Source organism: Eleutherodactylus coqui, chromosome 6, assembly GCF_035609145.1.
Source record: "Eleutherodactylus coqui strain aEleCoq1 chromosome 6, aEleCoq1.hap1, whole genome shotgun sequence".
Lineage (NCBI taxonomy): Eukaryota > Metazoa > Chordata > Amphibia > Anura > Eleutherodactylidae > Eleutherodactylus > Eleutherodactylus coqui.
The window spans coordinates 100,991,471-101,008,960 of NC_089842.1; the positions used below are offsets into that span (position 1 = coordinate 100,991,471).

The 17,490-nt window shown below is 45.6% G+C and overlaps 1 protein-coding gene across 1 annotated transcript in view; it reads right to left on the bottom strand.

The window, feature by feature from the left end:
* Window positions 1–7,828: 7,828 nt before the first annotated feature.
* The window catches only part of LOC136632423 (zinc finger BED domain-containing protein 6-like), a 41,446-nt gene continuing 31,784 nt past the window's right edge, over window positions 7,829–17,490 (bottom strand). Inside the window, exons 3-5 of the mRNA XM_066607286.1 lie at window positions 14,562–14,624; window positions 13,244–13,373; window positions 7,829–11,189 (exon numbers count right to left, since the gene is read on the bottom strand). Of these exons, the coding sequence (XP_066463383.1) occupies window positions 8,498–11,189; window positions 13,244–13,373; window positions 14,562–14,624 (2,885 nt within the window). The 3' untranslated portion in view covers window positions 7,829–8,497. The remainder of the gene's footprint in view (window positions 11,190–13,243; window positions 13,374–14,561; window positions 14,625–17,490) is intronic.

Below are 17,490 nucleotides of genomic sequence, written 5' to 3' on the forward strand. Positions count from 1 at the left end.
CTTCTGACAGTTCATGCTCAGTGTCAGTCACTGGGTTGGATTGTGGTATTTTGGACTGCTATGGTGTTTCTTCAAACCTTCAACGTGTTTCAGTGCAGGAACCATGGGCAAGCACCACAACTTTCAGCTTGCACTTGGGGCCGTCAGGAAAGACTTGTTTCATAACTCAATAGGGTTCTGCTTCCCACCGGTCACTCAACTTCCTTTTTAGTTTTTTCTCTTGGACTAGCATGTCATCACCAGGTTACAGATGCATCTCTTGGTCCCTTCTCAGCCTCTCCATCAGCACCTTTCACTGCAGCTCACACTTCCCGGTCCTACTTAGTGAAGCAGGTACCAAGTCTCTTATAGTCCAGGGAAAAATAAAAATCCAGAAAACTGGGCAAGTGGTGCAACTCTATGAGCAAATAAAGACTCTAGAGACCAGGATAAAACCTGACTAATCTCTTAACCCGTTGAGTGGCAGGTTTCTTACCCACTTGTCGTGCCCATCAGGGCAGGTTTTTTAAATGGGCCAATCATTTAATTTCAACTAATTTAGCAATCGCGTTCCAAGAGCCATAACTTTTTCATTTTTCCATTGACACGGCAATGTGATGGCTTGTTTTTTGCTGGAGAAGTTGTACTTTTTGATGGCATCATTTTTGGGTATATATAATGTATTGCATAACTTTTGTGAAAAAAATTGTAGGGAGATAAGGGAAAAAAAGTAATACAAGTTAAATCACCCTCCTTTTGACATAGCTATAATAAAAAAATCTAAATCATAAAAGAAAAATACATATTTGCTATCGCCGCGTCCGTAAATGTCTGATCTATCAAAGCAGTGCATTATTTACTCCCCACGGTGAACGTAATCCGAAAAAAAAATAAAGAACGCCAGAAATGCACTTTTTCAATCACCCAGTCTCCGAGAAAAAATGCAATAAAAAGCGATCAAAAAGTCATATGTATTCCAAAATGGTACCAACGTTAACTACAGGACGTCCTGCAAAAAAATGAGCCCTTGCTCAAATACGTCGATGGAAAAATAAAGGAGTTATGATTTTTTAAACGGGGGGAGGAAAAAAAGAAATAGGGAAAGAAGAAAAAAAGGGACCGTTTCATTAAGGGGTTAAATAATGTACTAACTTCCTTCTATGGGTCATTACGACACAGGGATACCACATGTGTAATTTTATTTTTAATTTTTCACAAAGTAAAGGGAGACAAGTGTTTTTACTTTTTTTTATTTTATTTTTTAAATAATTTTTAAAATTTTTTTTTTTTTACTTTTTTTTAATTTTTGTCCCTTTAGTGGACTTCCACAGAGACCCATCAGGACTCCCTGATCACATTCCGGGGGTCCGATAGACTGCAGCATGTAAAGGGTTAACACAGCAGAGATCGGAGGTTTTCTCTGATCTCTGCTGTAAGAGCTAGTACCTAGCTGTCCTCTTGCAGCCAAGCACGAGCTCTCCCTGCCACAGAGACCATCGGCTTGCTTCTGACAAGCCGATGGTCTCTATAGCAACCTGTAAACAAAGCAGGACATTAGAATCAGGAGATTGCCGGCACATCGGCAATATCTTCTGCTTCTGTTGTTCAAAACCCTTGCTTTGTTCTCTGTGGGGCAGTGCAGGCAGAGCACACTGTCACAGCTTGTGGCATTGTGCTCTGCAGCTCCCATAGTGATACATAGCCCGGAAATCTTCCGGGCTATCTCGCTATGAGCAGTGGAGCTAGTCCCGGAAAATTTCCGGGCGTGCCACTCAAGGGGTTAATTGACATAAAACCGGCCCATTTACATGTTTCTGGGATGTAGCCCCTTCTTCTATGTGGCAGAAGAACCTTTGGGCCTCCTGGAGCAACAGGGCCAAATATGACTGCTACATCAGTACCCACTATAACTAACCCTTGGCTGGGTTGCAAGTTATTACTTGTATCACAGAAAGGGAAAAAAACAATAAATCACTGAAAACAGCCATATATTTACTGACACAGGAGGGCAAACATGTGCACCAACCTCAGCATACAGGGAGGGAGCCAATTACACCTGTTGAGGACAACGATGAGACAGCCACTCACACAACTTCCTATGTAGAGGGGAGTGGCTGCTTGGTGTATACTCCTGCACTGAGTAGATACAAAGTGTCAGACCATCATGATAGATGTAGTCCACCATGCAAACAAGCAACCTAATAATGACGCCATAATAGTTTGGCGGGCTGCCCCGCACCTTAAAAATGAACCACATTGGTAATGTTACCCAGGGCTCCCCCGGCGTTTAATACATAATAAATACGAGGTATTAGTTGGATTTGGGCCAAAATACTTGCGCTCACAAGCCGATCGTCAAGGCTCCTAAACGATGCTGAGGTTGGTGCACATGTTTACCCTCCTGTGTCACTAAGTATACGGACTGTTTCAGTGATTGCAAGTTATTACTTGTATGCACAAGTAATAACATGGTTTACTGTGCTTGGTTTACTGCAACTCAAATTTAAACCACAAGATGGCGATCTTAACCTTTCCTACATTGACAGACACATACAGTACCGTATTTGTTTACTTTCTAGCTTCTGATGGGTTAAAAATACTGTAGACAGAAATAACTCAATAGGTTTAGGTAATAAATAATTTGGAGATAAAATAGTTAGACCAAGTTATATTAAAAGCATGTCAGATATCTCATAGCTCCAGAGCTGCATTGTAAATACAAAGATATTGGGGGGCAGTTAGTGAAAATATACATTAATTTAGAATTATTTTAGTATTTTTGAGATTGTTTAGCAGACTCCCCCCAGTAATCTTCATGTCTTTTCAATAGTATGAGGTGAATTAAGAACCATAGGGGGCAGTCTATCAGCACACACCAATATTATAATATACGAGGGGCTGCTGATGTCTTTGGCTTTACCCATAAAGAAACGAGATAGGAAGAGGAAACTTTACATTTATTCCACATCCTCTCCACTGATGCCAACACACTTCTTACATCGGTATTCCAATGTCTGTAAGTCTTGCAAAAAGAAGGATTTCAGTTGTGCCTCAAACCGATCATCCGTAGCAGCCATGGCATCAGAAATGGTGTGAAATTTGGTCCCCTTGAGGTGTTTCTTCAGGTTTGGAAACAGATGATAGTGGGGGGGAAGGGGGGGAGCTAGATCTGGTGAATAAGGTGGGTGGTCAACCAGCTAGAAGCCTAGCTCCACCAGTTTTGCCATGGTCGCTTGTGCAGTGTGAGTGGAGGCGTTGACTTGCAGGAACAAGATTCCTTTGGACAGCTTGTCGCGCCTTTTGGCCTTCAGGGCTGCCTTTAATTGGTCCAAAAGTTCAATGTAATACCTTGCATTGATGGTGGAACCATTTTGAAGGTAGTCTACTAGCAGCATGCCCTCCTTATCCCAGAACACAGACGGCATCACCTTAGTGGCCAATTTTTGCACCCTGAACTTCTTTGGGCGAGGAGAACCACTGTGCCTCCATTCTTTTGACTGCTCCTTGGTTTCAGGGTCATACAAATAAATCCAGGTCTCATCCATAGTGGCCAGGCGATCCAGTTCTTATCAGTCCGGAAACGCTGACAAATGGACCGGGAAGTTTTCACTCGCATGCTTTTCTGATCTGTTGTCAAACATTTGAGGACCCACTTTGCAGAAAGCTTCTTCATGTTCAAATGTTCATGGATAATGACACAAACACTTTCACCAGAAATCCCCATGATGTCTGCTATTCCTTTAGCTGAAATTCACCGATTCTCCAGTATGAGGTTGTGCACAGCATCGACGATCTCCGGGACAACAACTTCTCTCGGTCGTGCAGGACGTTCCTCATCATTGGTGCTGAAATGGCCAGTTTTAATTTTGGCAACCCAGTTCTTAACTGTAGAATATGAAGGGCATTGATCCCCCAATGTCTGCAAAATATCACCATGAATATCCTTCGCGGACTTTCCTTGCAGAAACAAGAATTCTATCACTCCTCTGCTCTCATTTGCTGTGGATATCGCCTTAGCCCCCACATTTTGTTTTCCCGCGTGCCTAGATCACTGTTGCCATAAGCTACAAACACAACATTTTGAAAACATATATTAGACACATAAGGCTTTCATGTGATGTAACATTCGTTACCATAGAAACAAAAAAAGAACAGAAAGCTAAAGACTTATCAGCACCCCCTCGTATAATTGCAGGTGGAATGCATAGTTGTCATCCCACAATCTAATGTCTGTGTCCAGGATGACACCATCTATGTTGGTTTCTACTTTATCATTCATGTTTGCCTTTCAGTTTAAAAGATTCCGCAGTAAGATAATACAGGCGGCCTAAACAGACTCAGGATTCAAGGGTCCGCAGGTAGAGATCTCAGACCATGAAATGCTCGAACACTATGCAGGTAAGGGGGTGCAGGTCTGTATATGTGACTATAAGGCCGTATTCACATGATTATGTCTGTGTGCAAAACACATTCGAAAGCAAATGAAAACCTGTCTGTCCAATGATCACAGACCCACATATTGCATGGCTACTGTTGTATCTTGTCTCTACCACAAGTATGGGTGGAGACCTAGTGAAAGACGGTATCTGCCCTGTTTACGCCCCCAAGCTCCTGATTGGATAGGGATGGAGCAGGTGCCTGGAGCTGGCTGAGGAGCAGCATGATCCGTCACAGCGGAATGGAGGCAGGCTGATGCTGGACTTGCTCCATCTGTATCCGGGAGGCGACAGGGCAGGGCGCTGTAGAAGGAACAGTGGCGCTGTGCAGCACCAGAGCACAGCTGCGGGGACACTGAAAGCGCAGGAGTCAGAGCCCTGGGGTGAATGACAGAAGGCAGGAGGGTAACTGCTGGCAGAGGGCCCCAGGAGTAGCACCTCCACCGAATAACAGCCTGACACTTGCATGCTTTCTTGGGGGGGGGGGCAAGACTGCCAGCAGGGGTAAGAAATGCGGCACTTCTCTTCTTAGTTAGATGGCAGCCCATCAGGTAAAGTGTCAGCCTCCAGCAGCCAATCACCAACTGTGGGTGCCACCTGGCTAATCCTTGTCTCCACCCATACTTATGGTGGAGACAAGACAAAAAACAGTACCGAAATGTGCATTGTTCAATTTTCCCTGCGTATGATCACGTATGCCTGTGTGTATGCTGTGTATGTTATGCACGCAAAAAAAAACACAAAAAACAAAATGGCAAGCAGGTAAAACAGCCTAGAATGATGTTCCTCCTGTCTTTTAAAAATTTTTTTTTATTCATAGCATGTTTTCTAGCAACATGCGTGAAAAGCTCAACTGCTGCGCTAGTACTTGTGTATGCATTATAATATGCAATAAAACACAACATGCTATGATTTTTCTGACGCACATAACAGACGTAATAATTATGCGCAAATGCGAATGGATCAATGAAAATACATTTACTTTCATTGACTCTATTCACAGCGTATTACACGTGTGATATACACGTGCGTAATATGCTGTGAAAATACACCCCTGTGAATGAGCCCTGAAACATTCCATTAATTTTTTTTTCACAGCAGTGAGTATGTTACCAAGTCACCAGCTGGCTAACAGAATTGGAGTCCTAGATAGATATGGGGTATGATAGATTTAAAGGGGACCTGTCACTGCATTCATGCTGGCTGAACCACGAGCAGTATGAAGCAGGGACAGGTATGCCCAGTACCACCATGTATGTGCTACTCTGAAGCACTGCCATGTGTCACAATAAACACACTTTGTAGATTATTATTCACTAAAAAGGAAGCCAGTAATGCAACACCTGATAGACTGCAGGCCAGGCACAATCGCCGTAGACCCTAGTAGAATGCAGTGGGCCATACGATAATTTAGAGGAGCTACTTGTTCAATACAGATTAATAATGAAAGCCACTCACTCAACCCAGACCAGATTGGGGAGGGGTGACTGCAAACAAACAAAGACTGCACATGTGAATGGATACCACAGACACCAACTGCATGTAACGGTGGGTAAAGGAGGGGGAAAAAGAGGCGGCCTGGGAATCTTGCATCACATTTGCTGGCTTGTCTCCTGAGCCGGTCCCATTTCGACCCGCTAAAGATTTTGAACCGCCATTTGTCAGATCACTCCCAATGCTATACAGTTCCTTAACCTGTCAGTGGCCCTGAAAGCTACACAAACGTGCCATGTCCTGTAGGTCTCCTCCCAAGTTTTAGGGTCGTCAGCCCCTAACTTGTCGTAGTGCATGAGGGTGTGAAATTCCACCACCCACATTTCCCTAGTTGGAATAGTCGTGGAGTGCCATAGCTTTGGAATGATTCTCCTAATTGCAATTATAAAGAATTTTAGGAGAACTGACCTGGCGTCCCTCCCAGATCTCGAGAAAAGTGAAAGCAGGGCCAATTGTAGGGTCATCCTCACCCCTGCATGACAGATGTGGTTATCAAGCGTTGTCACCTCCTTCCATAGGATCGCCACCAGTGGGCATTCCCACCATATATGAGTCATTGTGCCTCTACTGTTATTGCATCTCCAGCAGGTAGAGGGGACAGACATTGGTTTTAAGCTGGACTGCATCAGGACTAGAGATGAGCGAGCACCAAAATGCTCGGGTGCTCGTTACTAGAGTCAAGCTTTTCGTAATGCTTGAGAGCTCGTTTCAAGTAACGAACCCCATTGAAGTTAATGGGAGACTCGAGCATTTTTCAAGGTGACCAATGCTCTGCATAGGGGAGGGTGTGCGATTTACCTGTAAACATCAGAAAGTGATGGAAACACCACAGAAATGGATAGGGAACAGCAGGGGCAGCATGCATGGATGCATCTGAGACTTCCAGGTCGCACTATTAAGACAAATTGTGGGCAAGAGCCTGGTGGTCACCCCTGTAACAATTTAGTTGGGCCAGACAATAATCAGCAAGGCACACGCACTGGCACATCTTAGCTAAGCGCCACACAAGGTGCAGCCAAAGCCTGCGGGTGACACCACTGCCTCTTCTCCTGTGTTCCATGCTGGCATTGCTGTCCAATTCCCCACACGAGCCTGCGTCCTGCTCGCACCCCTTCGCCTACTCAGTAGTCCACAGCGTACTGAAATTTTTCCCAGAGGAGCGTCCAGCTGTTTTCATGCCACACGGTCACTTGATAACCACACCACCCTCATGTCTATTTATAAGTGCGTATTGGATGGGGAGGAACAGGAGACACACACTGCAGAGGGTTGGCAGGGCGTGGCAGGACCCTCTTTGAAATTGTGGCCAATAGCCCACAATGCTCATGAGAATTGCTGATAAATTAACGTATATTCATAATGCCAATCCCATGCCACCTCTGTCCCAAAACTGTCAGGAGCCAGAAACGTGGGCATAAAGGGGACACAGATGCCAGTACTTCTACACCTCTCCACATTTCAACAACCCATTCTAAAACAAAAGGGTTTTTTTTACCCAGAGTGCAGGTGAACCCCTGAAAGATTTGTTTACCAAGAGTATAGGTGCACCCTTGAAAGATGTGTTTACCAAGAGTGCAGGTAAAAACCTGAAAGCTTTTTAGAGCCACAGCTGTACTTGTTAAATAGGATTCAGGTGGTGGTCCACCAACAGGCAAGCTACCACCTGTCCCAGCCCCTGCCTATTCCCAAAGTGCTTGTTAACCAGTGCTCCAGGGAAAGACAGCATGAACTGTAAAGAAATTACAGCCAAAGATGGACACTGCTGGGATAAGTTTCCGTACGCCATGTGACCCTTTTAAAATTGTGCTTCATAGCTGACAATCGCAGACAAATTAATGTATGATTGTAAGTCCCATCCCATGCGACCTCCGTCGCAGCATTTCATTAGCCACAAACGCCAGCATAGAGGGGACTCAGAGGCCAGTACTTCTACATTTTTAATGAAAAAAACAAACCATTTGAAAAAGAAGACATTTTTTTTACCAAGATTGCAGGTGAGAACCTGAAAGATTTTTTGAGCAAGAGTGCAGGGTATTTGTATACCAAGAGTATAGGCGAACCCCTGAAACATTTGTTTACCAAGAGTATAGGCGAACCCCTGAAAGATTTATTTACAAAGAGTATAGGCAAACCCCTGAAAAATTTGTTTACCCAGAGTGCAGGTAAAGCCCTGAAATATTTTTTTTTAACATAGAGCTCATACTTGCTTAATGGGATCCAGGTGGCAGTCCACCGAGAGCCAAGCTACCACCTGTCTCAGCCCCTGCCTCTCCCCGAGGGGCTTTTTAAACAGTGCCCCAGGGAAAGACAATCATTCTGTCTCGGTGTCAGATAGCTGAAAACTGCGCTGGGATACATTTGTGGACTCTGTGGGTGTATGAAACTGGAACCAGTACGTTTGCTGAACTCTAGTGGAGAACCTCTTCAAAATTTGGGGCAAGAACCTGGATACGGCCCTTAGAAAAAAAAATTGTTTTGACATGCTGATTTAGGAGCAGGAGGATCAGAGAAGGATAGACCAAGCTACTTCTACCCTTTTTTGGGGTTATAGAGGGTGCATGATTCTCCAGTTCCAGCTTAAAGATATTTTATGTTAAGCTGCTTTCCACCGGCGGAGAAGAAAAGTCAGAGGAAATCCAGGCTTTATTCATCTTAATAAGTGTAAGCCTGTCGTCAGTTGACAGGCCAGTACTCTTATCCGTGATAATCCCCCCAGCAACACTAAACACCCTCTCTGATAACACACTAGCGGCAGGGCAGGCCAGCACCTCCAAAGCATACAGCGCAAGTTCGTGCCACGTGTCCAGCTTTGACACCCAATAGTTGTATGGAGCAGAGGGATCACAGAGGACGTTGGTATGGTCAGCTATGTACTCCATCACCATCTTTTTACACTGTTCCCTCCTACTCAGCCTAGACTGGGGAGTGGGGACACAGTCTGGCTTGGGTGCCATAAAACTGGCAAAGGCCTTGGACAGTGTTCCCCTGCCTGTGCTGAACATGCTACCTGTTCCGCTCGTCTCCCCTGCTAGTTGGCCCACTGAACTACATCCTCTACCATTAGCGTTGTCAGATGGGAACTTTAGTATCAGCTTTTCCACCAGGGCCTTTTGGTATTGCATCACTTTCGTACTCCTTTCCTCTTCGGGAATGAGAGTGGAAAGGTTCTCCTTATACCGTGGGTCAAGAAGGGTGAACACCCAGTAATCCGTGTTATCCAGAATGCGTCTAACACGAGGGTCACGGGAAAGGCAGCTTAACATGAAGTCAGCCATGTGTGCCAGAGTCCCAGTACGCAACACATCGCTGTCTTCACTAGGAGGATAACTCTCAGTCTCCTCCTCCTCTTCAGCCCATACACGCTGAACAGATGTGAAGGAAGTAGCATGGGTACCCTCTGCAGTGTGGGCAACAGTCTCTTCCCCCTCCTCCTCCTCCTCTTCTTCTTCATCCTCCTCCTCTTCTTCATCCTCCTCCTCAAATACGCGCTGAGAAACAGACGTGAGGGTGGTCTGGCTATCAAGCGATGTATTGTCATCCCCCATCTCCTGTTCTATCTGCAAAGCGTCAGCCTTAATGCTTAGCAGCGACCTTCTCAGCAGGCAAAGCAGCGGGATGGTTACGCTGATAATGGCTGCATCGCCGCTCACCATTTGTGTTGACTCCTCAAAGTTTCCTAACACCTGACAGATGTCAGACATCCATGCCCACTCCTCTGTGAAGAAGTGCGGAGGCTGACTACCACTCCGACGGCAATGATGCAGTTGGTATTCAACAATGGCTCTACGCTGCTCGTAAACCCTGGCCAACATGTGCAAAGTTGAATTCCAGCGCGTGGGCACGTCGCACAACAGTCGGTGAACTGGCAGCTTGAAGCGCTGTTGCAGTGTCCTGAGGGTGGCAGCATCTGTGGTGGACTTTCTGAAATGCGCGCACACCTGACGCACCTTGCTGAGCAGCGCAGACAAATTGGGGTAGTTTTTAAGAAAGCGCTGAACCACCAGATTGAGCACGTGGGCCAGGCATGGCACGTGTGTTAGTCTGCCAAGCTGCAGAGCCGCCACCAGGTTACGCCCATTGTCACACACGACCATGCCTGGTTGGAGGTTCAGTGGCAAAAGCCATAGATCTGTCTGCTCCGTCAAACCCTGTAACAGCTCTTGGACGGTGTGCCTCTTGTCACCTAAGCTTAGGAGTTTCAGCACAGCCTGCTGACGCTTCCCCACGGCAGTGCTGCAGCGCCTCGAGCTACCGACTGAAGGCGACGTGCTCACAGATGGTAATTGAGAGGTGGAGGAGGAGGAAGGGGGTTTGGAGGAGGTGGCATAATAAGCCGGAGAAACCATGACCGAGGTAGGACCCGCAATCCCTGGTGTGGGTAGCACGTGAGCGGACCCAGGGTCAGACTCGGTCCCAGCCTCCACCAGGTTAACCCAATGTGCTGTTAGGGAGATGTAGTGTCCCTGCCCGACAGCACTTGTCCACATGTCGGTGGTTAAGTGGACCTTCCCAGAAACCGCGTTGGTGAGGGCGCGGTTTATATTACGTGACACGTGCTGGTGTAGGGCAGGGACGGCGCAGCGGGAAAAATAGTGGCGACTGGGGACCGAGTAGCGAGGGGCGGCCACCGCCATGAGGTTACGGAAAGCCTCCGTTTCTACCAGCCTATATGGCAACATCTCCAGGCACAGTAGTTTGGAGATATGCACATTTAGCAATTGTGCATGCGGGTGGGTGGCTGCATATTTCCGCTTATGCTCTAATGCTTGGGTTATGGACAGCTGAACGCTGTGCTGGGACACATTGGTGGAGGCAGTGGAGAACCGTGGAGGTGAAGGGGTGGGTTCAGGCCGGGAGACGCTGGTGTCTGCGTTCTGGGAGGGGGATTGCATCTCAGTGCCAGGATGTGGCACAGGGGTGTGACCCGCAGGCGGTGAATGGCCTTTGTTCCACCTTGTCGGGTGCTTAGCCATCATATGCCTGCGCATGCTGGTGGTGGTCAGGCTGGTAGCGGTGGCTCCCCTGCTGATCTTGGTGCGGCATAGGTTGCACACTACTGTTCGTCGGTCTTCTGCACTCTCATTGAAAAACCTCCAGACCTTCGAACACCTAGCCCTCAGCACGGAGGCTTTCCGCGAGGAGGTGCTGCGGGGAACAGTTGGAGGATTACTTGCTCTGGTCCAGTTTACATTGTCCTCCTCTTCCCACTGCAGGCATTCCAGGGCTTTCCTCTGCAGCTCTTCCTGAGCAGCACGGGTGTATTCAGAATCCAGCTCCTCTCTAGAGGCATAAAAATAAAACTAATAAAAGTCCATCCATGAGATATCACATTCACCAGTCACATAAAACTATATTAAAAACACTATCCAATGGTTATGCCATGGTTGGCCGCACCCCTATCATATAGTGGAAACCAGTGCAAAATTCCCTTCTATTTGGGTGAACAATGTTAAAACAGCAGAATAAACCCAAGGATTTTGGAAAGGACATTTTGGATAAAGGGTCCCCAATTCCTCCCGTCTGAGGTGACCTCAACCAATACCAAAAAGGAACCCTTCCCCTATACACTACCAGTAGCTAAGCTGCTGTATATCCCAGATCTTCAATTGTTTGAGGTCTTAATGTGATTACGTAGGGTTTAGTGTCATTAAGAAAGCCATATCATCCTAGAACTGCTGGACTAAAGAGATGAACATGAATACTGGGCCCTACTGTAGTCAAGTAGATAATATGAAAGCTGGTGGTGTAATGTGAAGGACATGCTAGATATAGGACACTAAAGTAAATCGTGGACAGAAAATTGCATACAAGGATGTATATAGACCAAGCCCATCAATGACCTATACAGCAAAAAGCATGGTTATGGGAGCAAGGTTTACAGTCTTTCTTTTTGTGGTTTTTGGGCTGCAGGAGATACTCAGCAGTTCCCATTACCTGGATGCAGGTAGAACAGGGTCACACACACAGGAGTATTTATGTTTACATTTTATAATGGTTGTTCCATTAACATTTTTACAATTGGAATCACTAAATATGTATGCTCCAGTATCAACATATTGCTGTTACATACATATTATGATGCCGTCTGCACTTTTTTGGATTTCCTCTTAAGGCCCATTTACACCAGCAGATGATCGCTCAATTGACAGTTTGAGTGAAAGCTTTGAGAAATCATTTTTAATAAACTATTAATTAGCTACTCAGCTACTTAAGAGCAATTAAGTGTGCAAATGAAGCCTTCCCTGAATGCAGTTAATAGCCCAAGGGCACTTATCTGCGCTCAAATCCTTTGTTCTCCAGAAAAAAAACAATGCTATCAGCACTGCTAAGAGTGACTGAGGATTTTTAGGTTGGACTGAAGTTAATGATCAGCTAGCAGTGCCCGAAAAGGGCATGATGGGTGCACATTTAGAGGCAACGACTATCACTAAAACGATCGCTGATTAACGTTTTTTTTTTTTTTTTTAGTGATCGGCTGGTGTAAATGGGCCTTTAGTGTGTCCACCTAATGTGTCTTGTGCTGGGGGTCATACATGCTCAGTAGATCAGCCCCATCACAATGTCAGCCATTTTTCACACTACAGGCAGCTTCTTCTCATCAGCACTGGACACATTAATCATAGAATGGTAGAGTTGGAAGGGACCTCCAGGGTCATCCGGTCCAACACCCTGCTCAATGCAGGATCCACTAAATCAGCGTTTCTCAACTCCAGTCCTCATGGACCCCCAACAGGTCATGTTTTCAGGATATTCTATATTAAGAACACCTATGGCAATGCCTGAGGCACTGACAATAATTACATCACTGAGGAAATCCTGAAAACATGACCTGTTGGGGGTCCCTGAGGACTGGAGTTGGGGAACACTGCACTAAATCATCCCATCATTAGGTAGACGTTCTGAGAGAGAAACAAAATATCCACGACAGATTATTTTCTTTTTATAAATTATTCCAATTGGAAAAGGTTTATGCTAGAGTAAATTAAAGGGGTATTCCCATCTCGGCTAAACATGGCCACGATGCGATCATCACTGTGCACAAAGAGGTCAGAGGATGGAAAGAGCTTTCTTTACCAGGGCTATGCCATTTCTGTAACTTCCATAGAAGTCAATAGTTGCTGAACAGTGTAGAACAGCGAGCTGCGCTGTGAAATACGCCTAATGGTTTCTCCAGGACCACCACCACTCATATGCATTGGGTGTTTCTGCTATTGCAGCTCATCCCCATTAACTTGTGTTCCTGGACTTTAGTATTTCAGCATTCAAGTATCGCGCTAAAGCTCTTTTTTCTAATTGTAGAGGACCTCTTTAAGACCCTCAGTTCACCCACTCACATTTGTTTCTGCTGCTCCAGGCTGAACACTTTGCTCTGTTGATATTCTTCATCCTTCAGCTTCTTGGCTATACGAATGTCATTCTGCACCAGCTTATTCTTTCGGACGTTGGAGGCATAGTGCTGCTCAACTAAGAATGATACAGAGGTGAGGGACAGATGCATCACTCCAAAATAAAGCTACAGTTCTAGTAAAAAAGTATTGTCTTCATAAGGGATGGATAGAGAGAGGTGATGCGGAACAGGGCAATAGGAATCTCAAAATATAACTCAAGCCACCCAGTAATTACTGGTCTATGGTTGTCTTATGTGAAAACTGTATGGGAGCATTACTAAAATGCTGCATATTACTGTGCTTCCCCTAAAATAAGACAGTCATTAATTTTTGCCCCAAAAGAGGCACTAGGTCTTATTTTAAGGGAATGTCTTATTTTACTTACCTAGCAGGCATGTTCCAGTTCCCTCACGCTGCTTTCCACAGCTTTGGCGCAATTTCCGCAGTTCTCGGCCGCACATACAAGATTACTTTCTAGTTACGCGATTCAGAATTCCTGCTTCCACAATGCAATGGCTGTGATTGGCTGAGCATCACCAGAAGAACCAATCAATGCAGCTCAATGAACCAATGCAATGGCTGTGATTAATTTTTCCAGGCGCTGCTTAACCAATCAATGCAGCGCTCAATGAACCAATCACAGCCATCTCATTGTGGAGGCAGGATTTATGAATTGGCAGAGTTGCATCAGACATAATGCAGAATTTATTATGCTGCAGCTCAGCCAATTTATAAATCCCGCCTCCTAAATGCAATGGCTGTGATTGGTTCATCCAGCGCTGCATTGATTGGTTCTTCAGGCACTGCTCAGCCAATCTCAACAATCGCTTCATGGAGGTGGGATTTATTAATCCTGCAACCAGGAAGTGGTCTTGTATGGGTGGCCAAGTACTGTGGGAACCGCACCAGAGCTCTGGAGAGCAGCAGCAGGGACCTGAACAGAGCCTGCTAGGTAATGTATTCCTATTTTATTTTTAGGAAATGCACCTAGGGCTTATTTTGGGGGTATGGCTTACCCCCCAAAATCAGGCTAGGTCTTATTTTCTGCAAAATTGTATTTAGGCACTCAATAGTGGTGTTATCTGGGTTATGTACAGTCTCTAAAACCTCTCCTGGTTTTAAATGCTAAGTACCTTGAGGATGTAAAGTAAAATAGATTCATTACATCAAGTATAGAAGGAGAGTTTATTATGGATAGAATTCATTAACTTCTGTAGAAGATCTCATTTTAATACATTAGCAATCATGTTTTCATACAACTCACTTTCCTGTTCTTGCAAGCAGTGAGCCAGTGCTCTATCTTCAACTGCTGCATAGTCCCAGCAAACTAAAACAACACAAAAGAGAGAAAGGAAAGCACAACATAAGTAATACACTACAGATAGAACACCAATTCTCATGGCCATGGGCACTAGGCCTAACACCAAATAGCAAAACAAGGGAAGGAATGTTACAACTGCGTTCAAATAATGGATAAGATAAAAATACAAGACCGAGCATATGATCTTGTGTATTAACCCCTTAGTGACGGCCCCATTGCCTTTTTACGTCCTCAATAAGTGGGCTTTAATCCTAGGACGTAAAAATATGCATCCTCTTTGGATTAATGCCCTCTTAGCTGAGGACGCGACAGCTCCATGCTGTCGGTGCCGCAGGTAGCAGACAGCATGAAGCTGTCATCCTGGGCAGCAGGCAGTCCCCCCTGGCAATGCGATCGGCGCTATCCAATGGATAGCGCCGATTACAATAAAGTGAAAAAAAGTTTTTAAAAAGTTAGATATTCAGCTGCCCTGATGGATCAGATCCATTAGGGCAGCTGAAAGTACTCGCCCGCCTTCCCCGATGTGTGCCGAGGTGAAAGGGTCCTCCGAGACCCGGCGCCGCTCTTCTGTGCATGTGCGCCAGACGCAGGACGTCACACACATGCACAGAAGGCCGGGAGCCCCGGCAAATTCAAAATTTCCTGGCTCCCGGCTCCTGAAGGTAGCCAGGAACCAGGAGATGTTACCGGGGACTGCGGTGAGCGGTCCTCGGGCCCGCGATCACCGCTATTTCACCCTTTCCTGCCCTGTGCTGTATAAATAGGATACAGCTGGCAGGCTATTCCCACAAACTTGCGTATATACACTCATTGTAAATATTAAGCACCTAGGAGGAGGAATCGAATGAAACTTTATATAAATGATTGTACATCGATATAAGTAAGGGATTACAGTAGCAGCACAAAAGGATCATTTATTGGGGAAACCTGAACACTTGAAGGGAGGCTGTAGTATCCTGTTGGGCCGCTTCTACTTGGATACAAAATGTGATACAGGCAGGATCGGAAGCATATAAGTTGCATATGATATCCTGTGGTATATTGCTTGACATTTGCTGTAACTGATCCTCTAGATCATGCAAACTTGTAGTCGGTCGCAGTTGACATCCCAGATGGTCCCATACATGTTCTCTTGGTGATAAATAAATACTCTTGGAAGTCACCATGAGGGGAACACATGTGGCTGCATGATGTTCTGAACCTATCACTGAGCTGTCATTGTCCCCAATACCACTACTAGGGGTGACCGACTGTTGTATGTGATGCCCCCCAGACCATTACACCAGCCAGGGGCAGTGTGCCGCTCCACAGCAAAGGCTGGATTGAGGCACTCACCCCAAGGTCTCCAGACAAACACAGTCGTCATCTGTGCCCAAAATAAGCCTGGATTAGTAACTGAAGACAACCCAGTTCCACTCTGCAGCAGCCCACTTTCTTTATTCACAACAGCACTGCAAATAGAGGCGACGGCGGGTATCAAAGGCCGTACATGTAAGGACTGCTGTGAGGCCAAATGTCCTTCAGCCAAGTGCGTGGAAATGATTCCAACAGACACAGGGGTGTAATGATGGTGCCACCTGTCTCTGGATGGTGGACAACAAAACAGTTGGAGTTGCTCCTTAGATAATCCTCTCTACTGGTGGTGTGTCAAGGATACCCTGAGCCTGGTAACCTTGTGTGTGTCCTCATGCATCCACTACTCCCAACACCTCCTTACAGTCTGGTCACAAGGGTCCAGGTGGTGGGTAAATAGTTGATTTGACCATCCAACTTCTCACATCCCAATAATGCGCCCGCTCTCAAATTCTGTTAATTGGGTGAAATCTCTCTGATTGCGTTGTAGAGACGTCTAGTGGTCAACAAGCTCTACACAAGCAGAAAAAGAGGTCCACTACACACAAGTAGCCTCCGCGAGTTATTTTATAGGCCAAGGGTGGAACCACTTTTAGGGCCTCAGATGGCAAGTCCGTTCATCTAATCATTTGTATATCTGCCTGAGATGTAACTGCATGCAGAGTTTCAGCCAAATGACAACTTCTCCTAGGGTGCTTAATCTTTTTTTTTTTTTGACAAAGTTTATATTTGTTGCAGGCTCAGAAGTGAAGAACATGTCATCTGCAGTGAGTGTCATCTGTAACATAATTCTGATTCCAGCAGTTTCATCCCTTTGATGCCACGGACAAGAGTGACTTCTGCATCTCAAGAATTAATGGGAGTGACAAATACTCTGTCAATCCGACAACATTTTCGATGATGATGGTTGCTATGGAGAGCATTGCTAAGCCCCTGGCCTCCATCTTAGCATGCCTATCAAAATTGTTACGTCAGCGAAGCTGGGTTTTGTTTTTTTTAATACTGATCTCCCTTTGCAAAGACTGGCTCTTCAAGGTCCAGCTCTCAAAATGGGAATCTGTCAAGTGGGTGCTGTTGGACCGTCAATCAAGTCCAGAAAAAAGTTCTAAGATCTTATAGGGACAGGTCGGAAGCATTGATCAGTGGCGGCGCTGAATGCAGAAACTCCTACTGATCCCTAAAACGAAAGGACATAAGCACTTGGCTAAGTGTTGTTGTGCCCATTCCTCTATCAGCAAGTAGTATATGGACTCTATAGACTTTGAATAGAGCCTGTATACCACTCCAAGCATAGATGGTACACGCACACCAAAAATCGGTAGATTTCCACTGACTCCACCAAAATGGCACACAGCCCTGCCTAAAAGCCCAAGTTAAGGGAGTTTTCTGGCTTCATGGGATATGTATTGAAGGGTCATATATCTTCATTTTTCAGTATACAGTTAAATTAATTGGTGACAAATTCAAGCTCTCTGCTTGCACCGATTGTGATATACACAGGATGAATCCCTTCCTGAGG